Raw genomic sequence first — 24,930 nt, forward strand, 5'->3', positions numbered from 1 at the left:
CCACGCATCCATCTTCCGTGTCCTCTGTAAGCTGACTGGGAGATCTGTATTTCTGCACATGCGCAGTTGGGGCAGTTTGCTGGTTTGCGACAACTGCGCATGCGTGGAATTACAGAGAGATTAGGTAGGGGTGTCTACCTGGGGTGGGGGGTATGGGGTTTTTTGCAAAACAGTTTCCTTCTCCTTTAAGAGGGGTTCCCAAACCTTTTCATATTACTGTATTTTGAGACACTGCTGTCCAACTGTTCCCACGTTGGGCCTTTTCTTAAAGGAACACTATACCCCTCAAACAATGTAGGCCTCTATAAAAAGATATTGAATAAAACAGTTGAATAAAATCATATGTAAAACCGTGCTTCATGTTAATAAACCATTTTCACAATAATATAGTTTTTTTAGTGGCCGTGCCATTGGGCAATCATAAATAGAAAATTGCTATTTTAAGATATAAGGACCACCCCCTGGGATCATAGGATTCACGGTGCACACAAACAAACTAGACATGTTAGGTCACAAGAGCCAATTAAAAGACAGTTCTGTCTTTTGCTTCCACATTTCTTCCTGTTACAGTTAGAGCTGTAGTATTTCTGGTCAGGTGATCTCTGAGGCAGCACACAGACCATCATGAAATGGTGGTTCAAGGCAAGAGATGTAAAAGGGCAATATTTACTTAAATATATATTCCAGTTTGATACGATTCTTTAATATGTCACTTAATACTGAATACTGTTGCTCAAGTATTCATTTTGGGGGTATAGTTTTCCTTTAAAGGAACAGTTCAGTATAAAAATAAAAACTGGATATATAGATAGGCAGTGCAAAATAAAAATGTTTCTAATATAGTTAGTTAGCCAAAAATGTAATGTATATAGGCTGGAGTGACTGGATGCCTAACAGAACACAACTTCTTGCTTTTCAGAGTTAATCAGTGACTATAAGGAGGGCCACATGGGACATAACTGTTCAGTGAGTTTGCAATTAATCCTTAGCATTCTGCTTAGAAAAAGCAAACAGTTATGACCCATATGACCCCCCTCAAGTCACGGATTGGTTACTGCCTGGTAACCAATCAGTGGAAACCAAGAGAGATGCAAAGCAGGAAGTAGTGTTCTGGCTATTATGTTAGACATCCAGTCACTCCAGCCTTTAACTATATTAGAAACATTTTTTATTTTGCACAGTCTATTTACCCAGTTTTTATTTTTACACTGAACTGTTCATTTGATGTCTTAAAGGAGAAGGAAAAGATAGCTACCCCCTGTGATATAATCACTTACCTGATGCCCCAGTGCAGTTTTCTGCAAACAGGGGCACCGGCCCGGGGTACCACTCAACGTGTATCATGGAGCGTTCTTCATCCTGCTTCATGCCGGGTGCACATGAGCAGCAGAGTGAAAAGCGAACTTTAATTAAAAAGCAAGCCTTTTCATGTGCATGTGATGGCCAGGGGCCTTTGAAGAATGAAGAAGCTGAACCTTGCTCTATGATGCTTGCTACAGAGTTCCCCCCGGGCCAATGCAGTTTTCTGCAAACAGGAGCACAGACCCAGAGAATTATAATCACTGAGAGTGTGATTTAACCTTTCCTTCTCCTTTAAATAGATGGTTCACCTTTTTAGTTGACTTTTAGTATGTTTTTTAATTATTTTCCTTTTTCTTCTGACTCTTTCCAGCTTTCAAATGGGGTTCACTGACCCCATCTTAAAAACAAATACGCTTTAAGGCCACAAATGTATTGTTATTGCTATTGCTTTTTATTTCTCATCTTTCTATTCAGGCCTCTCCTATTCATATTTCAGTCTTTTATTCAAATCATTGCATGGTTGCTAGGGTAATTTGGATCCTAGCAACCAGATTGCTGAAATTGCAAACTGAAGAGCTGATGAAAAGCTAAATAACTCAAAAAAACACAAATAATAAAAAATGAAAACCTATTGCAAAGTTTCTCAGAATATCACTCTCTACATCATACTAAAAGTTAATTTAAAGGTGAACAACCCCCTTTAAGGCCAAGCACACTTCTACTTACCTTTATCCAAACGTCATCCAAACTAATCTGATGCTGCATTTATGACATGGCCATACATAAAAAAAAAAGTCTATTATGACCACAGGCACTGATGGGGCACATAAAATGGCTTGGAGAACCGCATTCACCCTACAGATTATCACTTGAACAGCCCTTGTTTGACACTTGCCAGTAAATCCCGGACTGATGTGATTATAAAGATAATGAAATAATATCAGAGTAGCACTAGATGGCGTCTTGTGTGCATTATTTCAAACATTATACATCGCTGCAAGCAATGGAGGGCGGAATTTAACTTACCAAAGGCAATGCCCAGGATCACCACACTGAGCTCGATTGCAAGTAGGAAAAACCTGGTGATTTCCCAAAGAACCTGAAAGGCAAGGTACCATCAGCAAAGGAAAATACAACATCTTGCACGTAGATAGGTGTGACACAACTTATTTATAATAAGGTTTCACCTTTGCTCTACTAGTACGCATTCAGTAAAACCTTTGGGAATAAGATCATTGTGTAGCAAATTCATGTAGTTTTAGAAACAAATGTTTTGCTTTACTTCTTTAAAAGTTATTGGCACTTTTTGTTCTTGCATTAGGGAATCTATTCAACACAAGTGTATCCTGCTTCATGGCACTTTTTGTGCTTTCATTATGCTGGAACGTTTTTAAATGGATTATTAAAAGTGATATTTTATCACCATTTCCTGATGCTCCGTGTCTTACAAATTTTCACGTCAATTGATTTCCTGTGGGGGACAGGCTACATGTGCAGCACCGATAGGAGCGTTTGGTTTGGAGGTATGATGCTCCCGATTGGCTTACGTTATTGATAACAATAGGATTGTTTTGCTTCCAATAAGGATTAATTATATCTTAGTTGGGATCAAGTACAAGGTACTATTTTATTATTACAGAGAAAAAAAAATAATTTGTAAAACAATTTAATTATTTAATTAAAACGGAATCTATAGGAGATGGACTTTCTGTAATTCGGAGCATTCTGTATAACAGGTTTCCAGTAGTGATGTGCGGGTAGGATAAAACCCATCACGCCCTTCACCAACCTGCCCCCGACTTCCTGCTTCCATTTTAAGGCCCGACTTCCTGCTTGATTTTTTAAAGATGCACACTTCCTGCCCGCCCCTTTTGTGACATCATCGGCGGGCAGGAGGCGCGCGTGTTTAAAAAATCAAGCAGGAAGTCGAAAGCTGGCAGTTCCGGGTGGTGGGGGGGAGAGCAGGAAGAAGAGCTCAACCCGCACCCGCCTGCCACCCGCAAATGGAGGTGCGGGGTCGGCCCAAACCTGCTCGACCCACAGGTCCCACCGGTATCGGGCCTACCCGCGCATCACTAGTTTCCAGATAACGGATCCCATACCTGTACTCTGTAATTTGCCAGATATTTCTATTTACAGAGGTAACCAGTGTGCTCCTTAATGCATTATACCTGGATAATAATGAAAATAAACCATCTAGAAACAACTAGAAATAGAGCATAGCCATTTCTTCTGAAAAAATTATCTGGGATATCCCAGGATATTGCTGGCTACAAATATTTCTACATAGACACAGGGATATATATTCTCAAAAGCTAGTGACACAATGTCAGTGGCAGAAGAACAACTAGTCTATCAAGTCCTTCCTTTTATTTTTAGAACCAGGAAATCTGGTTACGGCCATTTTTATAAATGCATCTCAGGAAATAGCCAGCAAAGGGAAACGACATCTAAAGATCTATATTTAGCTGTGATAAGGACAAAAATGTAAGCAGCAATTTTGAGCAAAATGTGAGCTCACCACAGAAAAACTCACCCGCTTTCTATTCAATCCCATGGGATTTTTAGAATACTATTTATCAATGGTGAAAGTTAGAATTTCGCCATTTGATACGATTTGAAAAATCTTATAGGAATGAATAGAAGGTGGGCAGTTTTTCTGTGGTGAGCTCTAATCTCAGATTTTGATAAATATGCCCCAAAGTGTTCCACTACCCTAGGTAACACGATTGGATATGTCCCTTCTTCTCTGCTAGTAGATCAGCATTTGTGCCTCTTAGAAACTGAATTGCACATTCACAGAGATGTTGGAATAGATATTCTGCAAGGCTACTTGGATAAATTAGCTTGGTCTTCTATTTTGAGTTGAACACTTCCGATTTGTGAAAGTGTGTCCTGTGCAGTGCAGTATACAGGCCTAAAGAACAGCAAAACAATGCAACAGAGGATAGGGCAACAACACAAGGCATGGCAGAAGAGATGAGCAACCAGCAGCCACCCATCTATTGTTGAACTATACGTGACTACATCCCAACTACAACCACTGCTATTGTGGGGAAATGGGGAAGTGTAGCTTAGTAGAGCCGTCGGGTGGATATCTCTCCTAAACAACAATAAAAGACACAATAAATCAAGGTGCAAAAATCAGGAAGTGTCAGAGGCAGAAGCAAATAACTAACAAACTTCATCGCTGACACAGGCTGCTTTGTCTTAGGGATGCACCAAATCCACTATTTTGGATTCGGCCGAAACCCCGAATCCTTTGTGAAAGATTAGTCTGAATACTGAACCAACTCCTAATTTGCGTATGCAAATTAGGGGTGGGAAGGGGAAAACATGTTTTACTTCCTTGTTTTATGACAAAAAGTCATGCGATTTCTCTCTCCCCACCACTAATTTACACATGCAAATTAGTATTCGGTTCGGCTGGGGAGAAAGATTCAGCCGAATCCGAATCCTGCTGAAAAAGGCAAAGTCCTGGCCAAATCCTGAACCAAATCCTAATTTGCATATGCAAATTAGGGGTGGGAAGGGGAAACATTTTTTACTACGCCACTAATTTACATATGCAAATTAGGATTCCGTTTGACTGGGCAGAAGGATTCTGCCGAATTCGAATCCTGCTGAAAAAGGCAGAATCCTGAACCAAATCCTAATTTGCATATGCAAATTAGGGGTGGGAAGGGGAAAACATAATTTACTTCCTTGTTTTATGCCAAAAAGTCCTGCGATTTCTCCCTCCCCACCACTAATTTACACATGCAAATTAGGATTCGGTTCGGCTGGGCAGAAGGATTCAGCCGAATCCGAATCCTGCTGAAAAAGGCAAAATCCTGGCCAAATCCTGAACCAAATCCTAATTTGCATATGCAAATTAGGGGTGGGAAGGGGAAACATTTTTTACTACGCCACTAATTTACATATGCAAATTAGGATTCCGTTTGACTGGGCAGAAGGATTCTGCCGAATTCGAATCCTGCTGAAAAAGGCAGAATCCTGAACCAAATCCTAATTTGCATATGCAAATTAGGGGTGGGAAGGGGAAAACATAATTTACTTCCTTGTTTTATGACAAAAAGTCCTGCGATTTCTCCCTCCCCACCACTAATTTACACATGCAAATTAGGATTCGGTTCGGCTGGGCAGAAGGATTCAGCCGAATCCGAATCCTGCTGAAAAAGGCAAAGTCCTGGCCAAATCCTGAACCAAATCCTAATTTGCATATGCAAATTAGGGGTGGGAAGGGGAAACATTTTTTACTTCCTTGTTTTATGACAAAAAGTCATGTGATTTCCCTCCTCGCCCCTTATTTACATATGCAAATTAGGATTCAGATTTACTTCGGCTGGGCAGAAGGATTCGGCCAAATCCAAATCCTGCTGAAAAAGGCCGAATCCCTAACCGAATCCCGTATTCGGTGCATCCTTACTTTGTTTCTTACCTTATCAGTGACTGTGGCTGCACTGGAAGAGCTGACAGTCATGGAAACAATGGCCCGTGTGATTCCCACCACAGCTACCACAAATACCTAGAGGGGGGGGAAATAAATTCAATTAAAAGTGGAAATGGACACCAAGTGCCAGTCATGGTAGAAAATGCAGTTTTGTGTGTTCACCCAATATTTGTGATAGGCTGCTCCCTGAGCAATCACTTGCTGTGTAAGTTTGTCATAGACTGGGAAAAATACCTCTGTATTCTATTGTTACAAATAATGGCATTTTCCTTAAAGGAAAACTATACCCCCAAAATGAACACTTAAGCAACAGATAGTTTATATCAAATTGAATGACATATTAAAGAATCTTACCAAACTGGAATATATATTTACATAAATATTGCCCTTTTACATCTCTTGCCTTGAACCACCATTTCGTGACTCTATCTGTGCTGCCTCAGAGATCACCTGACCAGAAATACTACAACTCTAACTGTAACAGGAAGAAGTGAGGAAGCAAAAAGCAGAACTCTGTCTGTTAATTGGCTCATGTGACCTTACATGTGGTTTGTATGTGTGCACAGTGAATCTTACGATCTCAGGGGGCGGCCCTTATTTTTTAAAATGGCAATTTTCTATTTATGATTACCCAGTGGCACATACTACTAAAAAAGTATATTATTATGATAATGGTTCATTTACATGAAGCAGGGTTTTACACATGAGCTGTTTTACTCAGTATCTTTTAATAGAGACCTACATTGTTTGGGGGGTATAGTTTTCCTTTAAAGGGGAACTAACTCGAAAATGTAAATTTAATATAAGATTCAGCATTCTGAAATAAGAAACTTTCTAAATACAATCAATTAAATATTCTGTACTGTTTCTGAAATAATCAAGTTTATATTCACTATCCCTCTCTCAGCATCTGTTTCTCTTCATTCTGTCCTCATGCAGCAGTTGGGTGTAAGATAGTCATTGACAATTAGATCCAATATATATTATAGTGGGGCTCCTTTTGCCTAGAAGATGTATTAGAGCTCACTCTATTCACCTGAAATCTATTTACCAGAAATCCTGTCTCTCTACATTCAGGATTTGTGCAAAGGGTAGTTATTTTGTTAGATTTTGTTTGTACTGGAATCAGTTATTTGAGTGAGCTCTAATTCATCTGCTAGGAAAGGAATCCCCCCAATAAGATATACTGGATCTAACTGTCAATGAATATCTGATACCCAACTGCTGCATGAAGACAGAATGAGGGGAAACAGATGCTGGAATAGTGAAGATAAACTTCATTAGTTTCAGAAATGGTACAGAATATTTAATTGATTGTATTTACAAAGGCTCTTATTTTGGTATGCTGAAGCTTATATTACATTTTCATTTTCGTGATAGTTCCCCTTTAAAAGGGGAACTGTTAAAAATGTAATATATACTTCATAATGAAACAACAAATATTTCTAAATATAATCAATTAAAAATGCTGTACTGTTTCTGAAATACCCAAGTTACTCTTCACTATCCCCCTCTTGGCAGATACTCTTCTAAACACTTGAACATTGTCAGAGTGCTCTGTCACAGTACCAGAGGATCTCCTAGTGGGCCCCAGTCTAGTATAATTTTATCAGCCCTTTATTAGCAGTGCCCAGTCACTACACTTGAAACTTTCGATAGGACAAGGTAATGGCAAAACCTCAGCATGGACACGCCATGTATCTGGTGCACCCAATAAAGTTTTATTTCCAGACCTAGAGCACACAGGGTGATGTTACATCTGAAAAGGAAGGATGGTTCCCATAGAAACTTCCTCTATTGTAGCACAGATTAAGAGAAGTGAGACTCACTCACCAATATGTAGAAGGTGGTAAAAATGGGGCTGGAGTTTACACGGATTTTGGCCCTGGCCGATGGAAGTTTCCAAAGCAGAAACACAAAAAAGAGAACATTGGGGATTAGCAGCATGAGATCCCAGTATCTGACCCTGTAAAGGAAGCAAAATATTCCACATTAAAAAACAAAAACTGAAAGCGGTTCTTAAACAGCTTATATATTTGTGCTATTGTATGCAGTGTGTACTCTCTACAGTTGTTCCATTACACAGGTAACATATGCCAGGTATCCATGACTTTTGCAGTTAAAGTCTATAACCTTTAGTTCTTTTTTTTTGGTTCTTCCCTGTTGATATCGATTTTCTAATTGTTGAAGTGTAAAGTTTAATTTTTCGCCTTCTAAACCAGCTCTGGGAGCCTATGGGTAAGTGCCCCAAAAGGCACGAAACGCGTTAGGCCGATGTTCACTACGTTTTAATAAATATTTTGTACTTTTTTACTACCGTGACTTGTGTTTGGAGGGACAATTGTTATGTTTTTTTCTCTGGGAGGGGCGCCGACTTTTTGACCGTTCGAAATTGATACATTTAGTTGATACATTTCTTATCTTTGTCCCTGCTGAGCAGAATCCCTGACTTTCATTAAAGGCAGCTATTAGAATTGATACAATAGTTGCGAATACTCCAGAAATACTGGTGAGAAATGTATCAACTAATTGTATCAACTAATTGTAGCAAATTGTAACAGTTCAGATGCTCCTGGATCACTGAGCTGCCAGACTGAAACACCAGAGACACGAACATTAAACTTTAAATTTCAATTTTGGGAAACTGGTAAAAAAAGAAAAAAAGAAACAATTATTTGTTTATGGTGAACAATCTGAAAACAACTCAACTGAAAAAAAGTGTTTGGAAGGTGAACGACCCCTTTAAGTATCCGGATACCTGTCCAACATCTCATTGCCAAACAAAGGCAATTATAATAAAGTCATGCCTCCCTTTCAAGCTTTAACTACTCTTCTGTGAAGGTTCTACTAAATGCTGGTACATTGTTGGTGGTTCTTGCTTCCATTCAGTGCCAAAACTATTAGTAAGATCGGGCTCTTATGTTCAGGATAAGGCCTGGCTCACAATCTACAGTTTCAATTCCTTCCTCAGATTGTCATTTACTTTGAGGTCAGGGCTCTGTGCAAGCTTTCAACGTTTTTCCACTACCATTTTAGTAAACTTGTTCTGTAGGGGGGCTATTATGCCACTGACATTTGCCCATCCAGATAACACTTGGCATAGCAGATGATGATGTTAGGTTTGCCAGTTTCTGAACACTCATATTAATCTCACTTTCCTTTACAAATAGTTTTTGGACTGAAATCTCTTCTGGAGACAGTTTTGAACTCAGCAGTCAGTGTTCGAACTGAGGAAATAGCATTCTAGACAAAAGCTGGCCAAACACTGAAAGATCTGTTGTTTGGTGGGGTTGCTAAATGAGCCACCTTGATGGGGGCAATATCGGGCTGATCAGATAGTTTGGCCGTAGGTTCAAAAAACAGGATCACATTTACAGGGATAAAGGCTGTTGGGACAAGGACTACATCAATGAGCCGACGTGAGGGGACATGATTACACTTTACAAGTACATTAGAGGACATTATAGACAAATAGCAGGGGACCTTTTTACCCATAAAGTGGATCACCGTACCAGAGGCCTCCCCTTCAGACTAGAAGAAAAGAACTTTCATTTGAAGCAACGTAGGGGGTTCTTCACAGTGAGGTCAGTGAGGTTGTGGAATGCACTGCCGGGTAATGTTGTGATGGCTGATTCAGTTAATGCCTTTAAGAGGGGCTTGGATGATTTTTTGGACAGACATAATATCAAAGGCTATTGTGATACTAAACTCTATAGTTAGTATAGGTATGGGTATATAGAATTTAATTAAAAGTAGGGAGGGGTGTGTATATGGATGCTGGGTTTTCATTTGGAGGGGTTGAACTTGATGGACTTTGTCTTTTTTCAACCCAATTTAACTATGTAACTATGTAACTATGTAACTATGTGATCATTGTCCGATTTTTGGCCAGAAATTGCTTGGATATGTCTGTTGGAGATGAACTGACTCAGACAGAAGGAGCTGAAACGGCAGCTAAAATCTGTCTGTGTATGGCCTCCTTAACTGTCCAGATACTTTTAGCCATATAGGGGTAATGTAATAAAGGGCACTAAGTTTGCCAAGGAGCAGTAACTCAAAACAGCCAATCAGAAGGTAGAATTTACTGCTCACCTGTTTAAAAACAAAGATCGTATTGGTTGCTAGGGTTACTGCTGCTGGGCAATCTTAGTGCCTTTTATTGCATTGGGGGGACAGTGTACTAGATACATCTCCCACTTTAGCTGTGCAGGTGTCTTTCATTTCAGCTGTACTCTGGATGATGAACCCTACAAAGTAAACAAAGTGCTGAAACAATAAGAATTTAATATTGTCATAATTCTCAAGTTGCCTTTGGCCTGGGCTTCTAGCCTATTTGGTAAATGCACTCATGCTGGCACCGAAAAGTTCAATATGAACAGTAACATGATCTGGTTCAAGTGTTGGCTATAAAAATTCACTGCATGTCATGTGTCCATAAATGAAACACACACACAGAAATGTTATGTATATTTGTTTCTGAAAATCTAGGCCATCATACAGCCAGCAGCAATTATCAGAAAACAGATGAAGAAACAGGATTACAAGAAATGTATTAAAGGGAAAGTGCCCAAGTGCTTAAATATTTATATAGAAAATGATTTATTTACAGTGAGGAATATTATACTAGCAGATACAGAAAAGGGATAGTTGCCATACATTAAAAACCATATGTACTGTACAATGTTTGAAAGCTATTTCTGATATGGCAGTGGTTTTGAGAATACATGTAAGGATGAAACTGAACCACAACTGGCAATTTTTAAAAGGAAATCCCCTTTTGGGTAAAGAGGAGAACACGGAACCATCATGTGAAACACTTTTAGAGTAAAGCCTCACAGTTGCTACTGTTCAGATGTTTTGAAGCATTGCTTCCCTGTGTACCTCTGTAAATATGCATTGGTTGAAGGGGTTGTTCGCCTTTAAGCTAACTTTGTAGAATGGCCACATCTAACAAGTAACTTTTCAACTGGTCTTCATTATTTATTTTTTGTAGTTTTTAAATTATTTGCTGCCTCCTTTCCAGGCTTCAAATAGGGGTCAGGCCCGGTCATGTTACACATGCATCATTTGTTTCATGGTTTGCTTTTCCTTGTTTGGCCCATCTCCCCTCCTGTTATCCCCTCTGATCTCGGTCTGATTGGTTTACTCCACTTGTCCAGCAGTATATGCTAGGCTCCACTTATATAGTCAATAAAGTACCCCCTCTTGTAAAATATAAGGAAATTAGAAGTTACAGAGGAGTTTCATGACCATATAAAAACACGAGGCCGAAGGCCGAGTGTTTTTATTCAGGTCATGGAACTCAGAGGTAACTTCTAATATCCTCATATTTTGCAACTGGGGGTACTTTATTTATTATAATACACAAGTTTCAATGAGTCATGTGACATAAATGACATCAGAACTCACCGTTTATAAGGATATAATTTGCAAGATATTCATTGCTTTTGTGTATTATATATATATAGATATAGATAGATAGATAGATAGATATATATATATATATATATATATATATATGTATATATATATATATATAGATATATATGTAATCATATATATGTATGTAATATAAAGAGAACAAAAAAAAAAAACTTGTATTGTTACATGGTATGTATAACCGACGTTTCGGTCCCTCTTGGAACCTTGATAAAGAGGGACCGAAACGTCGGTTATACATACCATGAAACAATACAAGTTTTTTTCACTGCAAAGACCCCTGGTGCTGGTTTTTTGTTCTCTTTGTATTTGCATTTTACTCCGGGCACAGGGGCTGCTACAAGGTAGCTTTAATTGAAGGTGGGAGCTGTCCTGCTCTACATGTATGTATGTAATATATATGTAATCATTCCTGAGAAAACATTTTTGCTCACATTATAAAGCAGGATGATTGGCTTGGTTCTATGGTTCGCTTGACAGCAGATATGCAGACTGAAATGTGTCATCTTCACGCTCAGAAACCAAGGAATGCAAACTCTCCAGTAAAAAGTCTATTCAATGATTGGTGTGTATTTTTCTGTATTGTTGAAAGCATTAGCGCATTTGTTCATTTTAAAGACAGATTTCTAGTGAATTGCCAATAAGGGACGGCACATCTGTGCTGTGCAAATACATTTGAGCGACTGTGGTTCATACCTGGAATTCCCAATGTCTTCAAAGAGAATGATCAGGCAGACGTGTGGCATGGTGATGTTAGTGCTGTTGAAAATGATACTGGAGGTTGGCTGCATGCTAGTCACAAGGGATGTGGAGTTGGGAGCAGGGGTGATGATGAGGCCAGAGCTGCTGTTGGTGTCTGCGGACATCCTGAGCTTGATATGAGAAGACGACAAAGCAGTCAGAACACAACAGGGCGCAGAACTTCACTTCCTCTTGAGGAACGAGACTTGTGTGCAGCTAACAATCCTGCTAAGCAAACAAAAGAGAGAATTGTTTCACTTACTGACATCCTGATGGTAAATTGATTGTCTCTACATTTATGGAAATAGGGGGGATGATTAAAGTAACAGTAACACCAAAAATTAAAGTGTATTAAAGAAATTAAAATATAATGTAGTGTTGCCCTGCACTAGTAAAACTGGTGTATTTGCTTCAGAAATGCTACTATAGTTTATATAAACAAGCTGCTGTGTAGCCATGGGGGCAGCCATTCAAGGCTCAGATTACACAGCAGATAACTGATGCACACTGTAGAATACCATTGTATACTACAGAGCGTATCTGTTATATGCTATGTATCCTGTGCCTTTTCTTCTTTTTTAGCATAAATGGCTGCCCCCATGGCTCCACAGCAGTTTGTTTATATAAACTATAGTAGCAGCATTTCTGAAGCAAACAGACCAGTTGTACCAGTAAATTACATTTTAATTACTTTAATACACTTTAATTGTTGGTGTCTCTTTAAACAGGAATATCTTGGCACATTAGAAGAATCTCTTAAATATATAAAATTTTGCTTTGCTGGGTAGTACAGGTATGGGACCTGTTATCCAGAATGTTCGGGACCTGGGGTTTTCCGGATAACGGATCTTTCTATAATTTGGGTCTTCATGCCTACTAGAAATTAATTTAAACATTAAATAAACCCAATTGGCAGGTTTTGCTTCCAATAAGGATTAATTATATCTTCGTTGAGGTCAAGTACAAGCTACTGTTTTATTATTACAGAGAAAAAGGAAATCATTTTTAAAAATTTGGATTATTTGGATAAAATGGAGTCTATGGGAGACATTCCGTAGTTCTGAGCTTTCTGGATATCGGGTTTCCGGATAAGGGATCCTATACCTGTACTCAAATGACAAATTGCTACGTTTCATTTCAGGATATTTGAATCACACTGAGAATAGCAAACTGCAAGGTTGTCGAACAACAGCTACAGTATATAAAGCAGGGATGTCAGACTCACAAGTCTACAGTCCCAGCATTCTCAGCCAGGCAGAGATGTTTTGATATAGCTAAGGGTGGTCCTGACTGCAAGAGGACTAAAATGCAAAACCCAAAACACACTTCTGTATAGGATAACAGAAAAGCGGAGAGAATAGCATGAGATAACAATAAAGTATCATTTACACAATATTTATTGATGTTTGACTCTGGGTCACCTGTTGAGTTATTTGTTCATCCTACTGTCATAATCTAAAGCCCCCCAAAGTGACATCTCACATAAAAAATTGTCCAACCTACTCTACAGAGATAGTGGTTCTGAAACCAGCATCCTTCATCAAATTGCGGTTAGTAGCACTACAAGAAATTTCTCATAGGGTATATAGCTTTTATTAGTCAGGAGTAATACACAAAACAGTGTTTATTACTATAACCATAGGTTATGCACGCATGGATTTTTTTTTTTTTTGCAGAACCAAGTCCCCCTGTATATCATATAGGTAAAATAGCGAACAAAAAAAAAAAATAGTACTTGTATGTACCTGAACACACAAAATCATACATGAACCAAAAAATAAAAAACAGAAGGTCAGCTGCAATTTGTAACAATATAAATATACTAAATATACATTGTAAGATGAACTGCCCTTTAATCCTTATTATTTTTCCATAATTACAGTTATTTTTTTCCATTTATGCACACTCATTCTGTTAAATACCGCCTAATGCCAAATTGCATTCCCGGAATTGTGTTCGAGCTACTGTAAAAGCCATGATGTAAGGGGAGCAGAAAAACAAACACTTCATGTGCACAAGTATGTCAAGTGGGAGGACTTGAGCAACAGTGAAGAGGCTACAGGGCTAGAAGTCAGAAAAACAAGACAAAAAAGATCAAAGGAGATAAACAATAATGATAAAGACAAGGATAAAGAACATAGAACAATGGGAAATCCATATGAGGGGCAATCCATAAAATGACTGCAAGGGTGGTGACACACAGTGAGATTAGTCGCCCATCGCCAAATCTTCTCTACTTCGGGCGACTAATCTCCCCGAAATGCCTTCCCACAGGCAAGAATATGAATCGCCGGGATGGCATACGTATAGCTTCAGTTTTCCGAAGTCGCCACAAGTTAATCTCCTCGTGTGCCACCACCCTAAGGCTATTGGCTATTTTGACTAGTAATTTTGTCCAGGGGAAAACAGAATGATGAGAGTTTTCCCAAAAATCAAACAAATAGTAGATAAAAATACAAAAAAGTTTTTCGTATTTTTAACTACTTTCTGTTTGATTTTTGGGAACATTCACATCTTTCTATTTTGACCACAATAGTGATGTGTGGGTAAAACGCGGCCATCACCCGCCCTTCCTCCACTTGCACCCGTCCGGGCCCGACTTCCTTTTATAGATCCTTGCCAACCAGGCCCGTCGATGACGTCACAAAAGGGGCGGGGCGAGCAGGCGCGCGGCTATAAAACCGGAAGCATGAAGTCGACAGTGTAAGGTGTGGGTATCGGGCCGGCCCGTACATCACTAGACCACGAACCTGCACCCTTGAACTGGCCATAGACGCAAAGATAAAAGTGGTATGAAACTAAAGTTCATACAGTTTTCGGACCGTGTGTGGACTGTCCAGACTTTTTTCGTACCATGTTGTTTGGTCGTTCAGTTGATCGGACAGGTTAAATGATTTATATCGGCTACCAATAAGATTTTCTTCGAATTTGAGTTCTTAAAGGGCCAGAGTATGACAAATCGAATTTGAATTTTTTTTTAAAAACTCGAATCTAATTTGAATAACTCCCTAGTTGACAGTTTTGACCATAAAAAAAAAAATATATATATATACATATATATATATATATATATATATATATATATATATATATAAATCTGCCCCCTAGATAAACTTAATAGGCTAGTTTTGCTTCCAATAAGGATTAATTATATTTTAGTTGGGATCAAGTACAAGCTACTGTTTTATTATTGCAGAGAAAAAGGAAATCATTTTTAAAAATGTGGATTATTTGGATAAAATGGAGTCTATGGGAGACAGCCTTTCCATAACTTGGAGAACAACACATGGGGGAGAGCACTCACCCTCTTCATCGCTAGGAGTTGACCGGAATCCCTGTGCTGTCAAGTGACCAACGCCTTCGGAACAAATGTGAACATGTAACAACTTAAAATTTCTGCTCCGTGAGAAATTTCAAGTTGTTTCCGTAATTTGGAGCTTTCTGGATAACGGGTTTCTGGATAACAGATCCTATACCTGTATTGCCTCTCTGACGATATGAGTGGGTGACTGTCACTACTATTTGTCGGACATAACTTTCGTACGATTGCTGCCTGTCAATTAATGGCCCGGGCATCATGTGATTTGTTCTCTATACTACTTTAGATTAATCTGAATGGTTAGTTGCAGGTCAGAAGATTGCTACGGACTATCGTTTGTCCAACATAGACTATAATCTGTATGTCTATGGCCATCTTTAGACTGGGGAGAACTGCGAGACTCTTTCCTTTTAGTTATTCTACTTTCTAATTTGACTGTGGAATACAGGGTTAGTGCCTTTACTTGAATTTTCGTTATGGCATATCGCACCTTTTTTCCGCTGTTACTCAAAGTGCCTGTTACTGCTTCGCTTGCATCAGCCTGAGTGTTTTCCATTACATAACACTGAGAATTGTGACAGGTGGACAGGAATATTTTGTCTGATGCTGTTACTCTGCTGGATGGAAAAATGCCCTCTGTACCTTAAAGAGATAAAGACAAGATAGAAGCAAGAAGGGAAAAAGCCATACAAGAAAGTATTATGGAATTAACCAAAATTACCCATGAAGTAAAGATTGGGAAGCTTCGGGTGACTTCAGAAATTAAAGCGCCGCGAGTGCATTGCCGCAGGGGATTTTTCATTTTAGCAGGCGGAAGGAAGGGGGAAGGCAGTTCAGAGATTGTCGCCCTAAAGAAGAGGCGATTAGTCGCCAGGCAACTAAATCTCCCCGTGTGCTAAAGCCCTAAAGAGCCAGTAAGACCAGAAGCTTATATAAATAATTAGCACTTTTTAAAAAATGTGCCATCATTTTTTGGAAATGCGTTATTTGCTTTAGAAACTGATGTATAATGTTTCTATCAGGACTTCTGAGAGAAAGACTCAAAGGAAGAAATCTGACTAGGTGGGGCTTTGTTTATACAACAAAAAAATGTATGGCTGCACACAACAGAGCCGATAAACACGCTGCAATAAAATCCTAATTTTTTTTCCCCAAAGAAGGTTTATACATATACAGGAAAGGCATAAACAGTATAAGGGTGGTGGCAGACGGGGAAATTAGTTGCCGGCAAGAATATGAATTGCTTCTGATTTCTGCAGTCACTTGAAGTTGTCTCACGAGGAAATTTCAGGCGACCTCAGAAATCCAAAGCAATTCGTATGCCATCCCGCCAGCGATTCGTATTCTTGCTGGCGGGAAGGCATTTTCGGGGAGATTGGTTGCCCAGCAATAGAGAAGATTTGTCACTGGGTGGCTTATCTCCCCGTCACCAAGCACCATGGAGCGATAGGCCTCCTTCTTCTTCTTTCTTTGCGCGCATACGAATGGGCAGTAGAGCGAAAAGCCGAACTTTAACGAAAAAGCAGACTATTTCGTTCTACTGTGCATGCTTCTGCCCCGGAAAATTTGAAGCTCGCTGGAAGAACCCCTGGACTGGTGCAGTTTTCTGCTTATAGGAGCACTGGCCCGGGGTGTGAGGTAAGTAAATGCGATCACTTGGGGGTACCTAACCTTTTGCATCCCCAAGTAAAAATGACTTTCTATTTCCTATAAGAAGTCAAATCAATACAGGCATGGGACCTGTTATCCAGAATCCTTGGGACCTGGGCTTTTCCAGATGAGGGGTTTCCATACATTAATTCTACTAAATAATCTATTACCTGTTAATTAAACCCAATAGGATTGTTTTGCATTTATTTCTTAGCTGGGATCAAGTACATGGTACTGTTAAATTTGATTTATTTGATTATAATGGAGTCTATGGGAGACTGCCTTTCCGTAATTCAGAGCTTTCTGGATAATGGGTTTCTGGATAACGGATCCTATACCTGTAATATTTGTTTTTGGTGCTACCAGTCCTTTAAAAGGACCCCCTTCTTTCCTAAAATGTAGGGATGCACGAATCCACTATTTGGGATTCGGCCGAATCCCCGGTGAAAGATTTGGCCGAATACCGAACCGAATCTGAATTTGCATATGCAAATTAGGGACAGGAAAGGAAAAAGTAGGAAAAAAAATCTTATTTTGTGACGAAAAGTCACGTTATTTCCCTACATGCCCCTAATTAACATATGCAAATTAGGATTTGGATTCGGTTCGGCTAGGAACAAGGAATTCGACCGAATCCGAATCCTGCTGAAAAAGGCCGAATCCTGAACCGAATCCTGGATTCGGTGCATCCCTACTAAAATGTGCAGCCAAAAGATACCAGAAGTCCTCTTGCACTTGTTAATGGGCAAAAAAATCATAAGAATCACTTCTTGTTTGTGACTTCATTAGACTATATAAACTGCTGTACCTGGACTCATGCAGAGTATCCCCCAGCTGGTGATGTTCTTCCTTAACTTCCAGTTCATCTGCTTGCAATCCAGTCCCACTGCACCCCCTCTGTAGAGAGGCGAGCAGCTGTGTAAATGCCCAGGACACTCACAGGTGGAATGAATGCAGCAGCCCTCTATATATATATATATATATATATATATATATATATATATATATATATATATATATATATATATATATATATATATATATATATATAATATCAGGACAAAATGTTGATGTAAAATCAGAAAATGCACAAATTGAAATGCATTATAAATTGGAGGGACCACAAATAGAAAATGTAAAATGTGGGAAAATTTAAACTTAGGGTACTTAAAATCAAGGTTTCGCTGTATATAATATACCGTAGTATTCAGTATACACTGCTGTTGGTATTGCAGTAGGCTCTTGTTACAAAGGGACGTAAAAAAATAGCATTTTGCCTACTGATATAGAATTCTATGCAGCTCTGAAACACATATTTAATAAAAAAATTTCTGTAGTTCTAAAGTTATGTGTAAATGAGAATGCTGTTGACAGAAGCAAGTCTGTAGCTCGCTATTCTCTTAATTGCTGGTTCTGACTAGTGAAATTATGTGACAGTAGCAGGTTGATTAAAAGGAACCTATGATGGTAAAATTGTTTCCCACATCCCTGTCTGGATTGGGATTTAAAATAGGCCCAAGTACACAGAGGCCCAATCACCCCCCCCCCCACAGGCCCACTAAATAGTGACTGCCGTCCTAAGGCAACATACTGCAGCCCTTATAGCTCTATTAGCCCGCACCACTGGTGGGGGAAACAATTTGACTATGATACATGCCCTTTACAGGCCTTTTAACAGACCTATGACAAAGCATGCAGGCATTGTGGGAAATTGAGCCTTGGCAGGAAAACTGACGTTGCTAAGCTGTTTCCAAACAGGCAGTGCACAAAACAATAAATACATTTGGCTTTTCAATTGCAATTGTATAATATCTGCCATTGTTTCATCTATATTGGAAAATTTCTTTGCAGCCAGAGAATACAAAATCCCCCTACCAATGTATCCTATGGGACATTATTTCCCATTACTGATAAAGCAAATTAATTCATTTTACAATTATTTACATAGCAAAATGCCTGGATCTGAATGTTAAGTACAGCTCTTAGAATCCCCTCACAAACTCATCTGATGGAGAGTGAAGTTAAAGGTCACTAACCCCTGTCTTATCAGCTAATCATCTTGCAAGCCAGATAGTCACATGACTTACAAACTGCTTGCACTCAATCAATGGAATCCTGTTGGGATTATCTGACATGAGGACCCTTGGGTTTATAAGGCAACAGACACTTGTGAATGTGCAACCAAAGGAAAAGTTACCACTTCTGCTGTTGGGCAAGTATTCAAGTTTTCAGTGCCCCTCAATGGTTATTAAAGGGGTTGTTCACCTTTGAGTTAACTTTTAGTATGATGTAGAGAGTGATATTCTGAGACAAATTGCAATTGGCTTTCATTTTTATTATTTGGGGTTTTTGAGTTATTTCATCATTTTAGCAATCTGGTTGCTAGGGTCCAAATTACCCTAGCAACCATGCACCGATTTGAATAAGAGACTGTAATATGAATAGCAGAGGGCCTGAATAGAAAGATGAGTAATAAAAAGTAGCATTAACAATAAATTTGTAATGACCCCCATTTGAAAGCTGTAAAGAGTCAGAAGAAGAAGACAAATCATTCAACATTCAACCTCAATGGAAGGGGGTCCGCGGTGCTAGGGGAAAGAATGGCTAAGAGGTTGGAGGAGTGTTTAAACTAGGCAAGGGGGGGGTGGGTGAGATAAAGGATTATGGGGAAGCTAGTGTAGACGGGGCAGTGGGGTTAGTAAGGGGTCATGGGGGAGGAGTGAGGGGGGCATACAGTTTACCAGCTAAGGAGGTCCCTCTGTTACAAGGAAAACAGAATAATACTAATTTAACATATAATTCTTCACTAAGTAATGCACATTTCAAAAGTAAAAGTAGTAACCTCCGCTGTATGCTGGCAAATGCACGGAGTTTGTCAGGTAAAATGGGAGACCTAGAATTAATTGCATGCTCTAAAAATTATGATATAATTGGTATCACTGAGACCTGGTGGGATGAAACATGTGAATGGATTGTGAATTTAAATGGTTACACCCTTTTTAGGAGGGACAGAGGGATTAAAAAGGGTGGAGGAGTGGGTTTGTATGTAAAGCCTGAATTAAAGCCATGCGCTAAAGAAATAAAAATAGCTGGCACTGGTGAGGGTGTAGAATCACTCTGGGTAGAGATTTCGACTGGGCAAAAGGTATCAAAAAGAATTATCATTGGTGTATGCTATAAACCACCTCGTATAAGTGTCGAGTATGAAGCCCAGCTACTCTTGCAGATACAAGAGGCTTCACAGCTGGGTCAAGTTGTTGCTATGGGTGACTTCAATTATCCAGACATTGACTGGGGTAATGGGGTTGCTAAGACAGAAAAAGCTAGTAGGTTTGTAAATATGCTGAATGACAACTTTTTATTCCAGCTCGTTCAAGAACCTACTAGGAATAACTCTCTTTTGGACCTTGTAATAACTAACAATACTGAACTCATCTCTAACATTTGTGTGGGTGAGGGGCATTTAGGGAATAGTGATCATAACATGGTCTCCTTTGAGATTCTGTTGCAGAAGCAACTCTATAAGGGAGTAACTAAAACACTAAATTTCAGACGTGCAAACTTTGACAGTATAAGGGCATCTCTGCTACATATTAAGTGGGAAATGCTTTTCACAGGGTTAAACACAGAACAAAAATGGGAAGTCTTTAAAATGCTGCTTAATAAATATACTTGTCAGTATATTCCACTTGTAAGCAAGGAACGTCGTTGCAAAGCAAAACCTTTTTGGTTCAATAGAAGCGTTGGTGTTGAGGTGGGTAAGAAAAGACGTGCTTTTAAGGCTTTCAAGTTAGCTGGTACAGCCGAAACATTTATAAGGTACAAGGAGGCCAATAAATCATGCAAAGAAGCTATAAGGCAAGCTAAAATTGCTATAGAAAAGGATATTGCAGCAAGCAGTAAAAATAATCCAAAATTATTTTTTAAATATGTCAATAGTAAAAAAATGAAGCAGGAAGGGGTGGGACCCTTACTATCAGAGGGGGGTCAGCTGATTGATGAAAACAAAATAAAAGCGCAGATTCTGAACTCGTATTTTTCATCTGTCTACACAAATGAAGAACCAGTAAGTGAAGGTTTCCTTCTTAACACTCCCAATTCTAGTAATACAACTAATGATGCATGGTTCACACATGAAGAAATTCAAAAGAGACTTGAACATGTTAAGATTAACAAAGGTCCAGGGCCAGATGGTATTCATCCCAGGGTAATTAGCGAGCTTAGCTCTGTGATTGCCAAACCTCTTTACTTAATTTTTCAGGATTCATTGAGATCTGGCATTGTGCCGAGAGACTGGCGAATTGCTAATGTGGTGCCTCTATTCAAAAAAGGATCCCGTTCTCAGCCTCAAAACTATAGGCCAGTTAGTCTGACGTCAGTATTAGGAAAGCTTTTCGAAGGGTTAATAAAGGATAAGATACTGGACTTCATAGCAAATCATAATACTATGAGTTTGTGCCAGCATGGTTTTATGCGTAATAGATCTTGCCAGACTAACTTAATTTCTTTTTACGAGAATGTAAGTAGAGACCTAGATTCTGGGATGGCAGTGGATGTGATTTACTTAGACTTTGCTAAAGCATTTGATACAGTGCCACACAACAGGTTACTGGTTAAATTAAGGAATGTTGGCCTGGAACATAGTATTTGTACCTGGATAGAGAACTGGCTAAAAGATAGACTACAAAGAGTGGTGGTAAATGGAACATTTTCTAATTGGACCAGTGTTGTTAGTGGAGTACCACAGGGCTCTGTACTAGGTCCCTTGCTTTTCAACTTGTTTATTAATGACCTGGAGGTGGGCATTGAAAGTACTGTTTCTATTTTTGCAGATGATACTAAATTGTGCAGAACTATAGGTTCCATGCAGGATGCTGCCACTTTGCAAAGTGATCTGTCTAAACTGGAAAACTGGGCAGCAAACTGGAAAATGAGGTTCAATGTTGATAAATGCAAGGTTATGCACTTTGGCAAAAATAATATAAATGCAAGTTATACACTAAATGGCAATGTGTTGGGAGTTTCCTTAAATGAAAAGGATCTAGGGGTCTTTGTAGATAACACGTTGTCTAATTCTGGGCAGTGTCATTCTGTGGCTACTAAAGCAAATAAAGTTCTGTCTTGTATAAAAAGGGCATTAACTCAAGAGATGAAAACATAATTATGCCTCTTTATAGGTCCCTGGTAAGGCCTCATCTGGAGTATGCAGTTCAGTTTTGGACTCCAGTCCTTAAGAGGGATATAAATGAGCTGGAGAGAGTGCAGAGACGTGCAACTAAATTGGTTAGAGGGACGGAAGACTTAAATTATGAGGGGAGACTGTCAAGGTTGGGGTTATTTTCTCTGGAAAAAAGGCGCTTGCGAGGGGACATGATTACACTTTACAAGTACATTAGAGGACATTATAGACAAATGGCAGGGGACCTTTTTACCCATAAAGTGGATCACCGTACCAGAGGCCACCCCTTTAGACTAGAAGAAAAGAACTTTCATTTGAAGCAACGTAGGGGGTTCTTCACAGTCAGGACCGTGAGGTTGTGGAATGCACTGCCGGGTGATGTTGTGATGGCTGATTCAGTTAATGCCTTTAAGAATGGCTTGGATGATTTTTTGGACAGACATAATATCAAAGGCTATTGTGATACTAAACTCTATAGTTAGTATAGATATGGGTATATAGAATTTTAATTAAAAGTAGGGAGGGGTGTGTGTATGGATGCTGGGTTTTCATTTGGAGGGGTTGAACTTGATGGACTTTGTCTTTTTTCAACCCAATTTAACTATGTAACTATGTAACTATGTAACAACTATGTAAAATAAATAATGAAGACCAATTGAAAAGTTGTTCAGAGTTGGCCATTTAGAACATACTAAAGGTTAACTTAAAGTTGAACCACCCCTTTAAAGGGGTTGGTCCCCTTTCAATTAACTTTTAGTTAGACGTAGAGAGTGATATTCAGCAATAGGCTTTCATAGTTACATAGTTACATAGTTAAATTTGGTTGAAAAAAGACAAAGTCCATCAAGTCCAACCCCTACAAATGAAACCCAGCATCCATACATACACCCCTCCATACCGTCACATTTATTCTATATACCCATATCTATACTAACTATAGAGTTTAGTATCACAATAGCCTTGGATATTATGTCTGTCCAAGAAATCATCCAAGTCATTCTTATAGTCATTAACTGAATCAGCATCACAACATCACCCGGCAGTGCATTCCACAACCTCACTGTCCTGACTGTGAAGAACCCCCTACGTTGCTTCAAATGAAAGTTCTTTTCTTCTAGTCTAAAGGGGTGGCCTCTGGTACGGTGATCCACTTTATGGGTAAAAAGGTCCCCTGCTATTTGTCTATAATGTCCTCTAATGTACTTGTAAAGTGTAATCATGTCCCCTCGCAAGAGCCTTTTTTCCAGAGAAAACAACCCCAACCTTGACAGTCTACCCTCCCTCTAACCAGTTTAGTTGCACTTCTCTGCACTCTCTCCAGCACTCTCATTTTACATTATTTGTGGTTTTTGAGTTATTTTGCTTTTTATTCAGCAGCCCTCCAATTTGCAATTTTTAGAAATCTGGTTGCCAGGGTCCAAGTTACCCATCAACCATGCCTTGATTTGAATAAGAGACTGGAATAGGAAAGGACTGAATAAAAAGATGAGTAATAAAAAGCATTGGTTTTTAGATGGGGTCATTTGAAAGCTAGAAAAGGGCAAATAATTAAAAACAATAAAAACAGAAAAAATAAAGACCAATTGAAAAGTTGCTTAGAAATGTTTTTTCTATAACCTACTAAAGGTTAGCGTAAAGGTGTAAAGAGAATGTGCTGTAGCTTAGTAACAGGTTGTGCTCAGTCTAGATACCCCTTGTTTAGAAACACAATAGGAATTCCACTTGTGTTTTTACAGGACATAAAGAGAGGAATGTGCCAGGCTGCTGCTGCTATCAACCCCAGGAGGAATGAGGAAATGTCCCCATGTACTTGTCACTATAATATGATTCACTGGCTCCTGTAAGTTTCTTGGGTCCCCGGCTGCCCAGTGGACTACAACTCCCAGCATGCCTGATTACATGTTAAAGGAAGTTGTAGTTCAGCATCAAATGAAGAATAATAGACAAGAGATTAGATTAGAGAGTGGACACACACTAGCGCTGTCACAAGAGAGAAATGAAACTGGACAACTCGGCCAGCGCACCTCAAAAGAAAAAACACCTACAGGAAGAGAAAAGTGAGAATGTGAAGTTAGAGGCGAGGGTGAGACGAAGAAGAGTCAAACCAAAGGGCATGGGGGGCGAGTAAAAGAAGAAGAGGCGCCGCTGTCATCGTAAACCCTTATACTTCATATCATCCCCACTCGTAGCCTAAAAAACTATTAACACGGCCCGCAGTACTGACACTATTATACCCTTCCCAGAGTACCATCAATACCTGCAGCCAGCGGGGCCCTCTCTGCCACCCCCTCCTTCTGCCCGCTCCGTCTTCGCTTTCTCTTCCAGTCAGGGTCTAAGTCTCTCATCGATCTCTCCGCTCTCGACTCAGATTCCTGCGGTCAGCCGAGTAACTGATTCCGACGCTTCCGGAATGAGAGGCGCTGTGATTGGAAGGCACTGTCCCCGCCCACCCCAGCTCGGGAACTTCTTGTTCTTTCCTCAAATCCGCCCCATAACAAGTTTTTAGAGACGTGCTCTTGTGGGACCCCTTCCCTAGTAGTTGATGTCAGATCACGGTTGTCAGATCTAATTTTCAAAACCAGGCCAAATCTAACCAAGAGGCACTTCAAAAGTAGCCCACACAAACGGTACAACATGTGCAGTGAAAAATTAAATAAATATATATGAAAACAGTGTTGGGCTGGCCCCCAGGGATACCACGAAAACTCCCAGGTGTCAGAGGGGCCCTCATACTGCTAAACATTTGGCCTATTTCATGGCCATTCCCTATTTCTATGAGAACAAAGAGGCCAAATAGATGGAATAATAGATTAATAGTATGTAAAGAAAAGAGACTAGGAGTCTAGA

The 24,930-nt window shown here is 39.4% G+C and overlaps 1 protein-coding gene across 5 annotated transcripts in view; it reads right to left on the reverse strand.

The window, feature by feature from the left end:
* Positions 1–24,652, reverse strand: part of LOC108714659 (transmembrane protein adipocyte-associated 1 homolog) — a 44,284-nt gene extending 19,632 nt beyond the window's left edge. The window contains exons 1-6 of one of the 5 annotated variants that reach the window (XM_041590837.1): positions 17,713–17,850; positions 15,745–15,896; positions 11,891–12,160; positions 7,589–7,721; positions 5,744–5,830; positions 2,329–2,401 (exon numbers count right to left, since the gene is read on the reverse strand). In XM_041590837.1, coding sequence (XP_041446771.1) covers positions 2,329–2,401; positions 5,744–5,830; positions 7,589–7,721; positions 11,891–12,060 — 463 coding nt within the window. In that variant the 5' untranslated portion in view covers positions 12,061–12,160; positions 15,745–15,896; positions 17,713–17,850. Of the gene's footprint in view, positions 1–2,328; positions 2,402–5,743; positions 5,831–7,588; positions 7,722–11,890; positions 12,164–15,744; positions 15,897–17,712; positions 17,851–24,340 lie in introns of those variants that run through there. The other 4 variants (XM_041590835.1, XM_041590833.1, XM_041590834.1 and 1 more) reach the window with 4 other exon arrangements.
* Positions 24,653–24,930: the final 278 nt, after the last annotated feature.

This window comes from Xenopus laevis, chromosome 4L (assembly GCF_017654675.1).
Source record: "Xenopus laevis strain J_2021 chromosome 4L, Xenopus_laevis_v10.1, whole genome shotgun sequence".
Lineage (NCBI taxonomy): Eukaryota > Metazoa > Chordata > Amphibia > Anura > Pipidae > Xenopus > Xenopus laevis.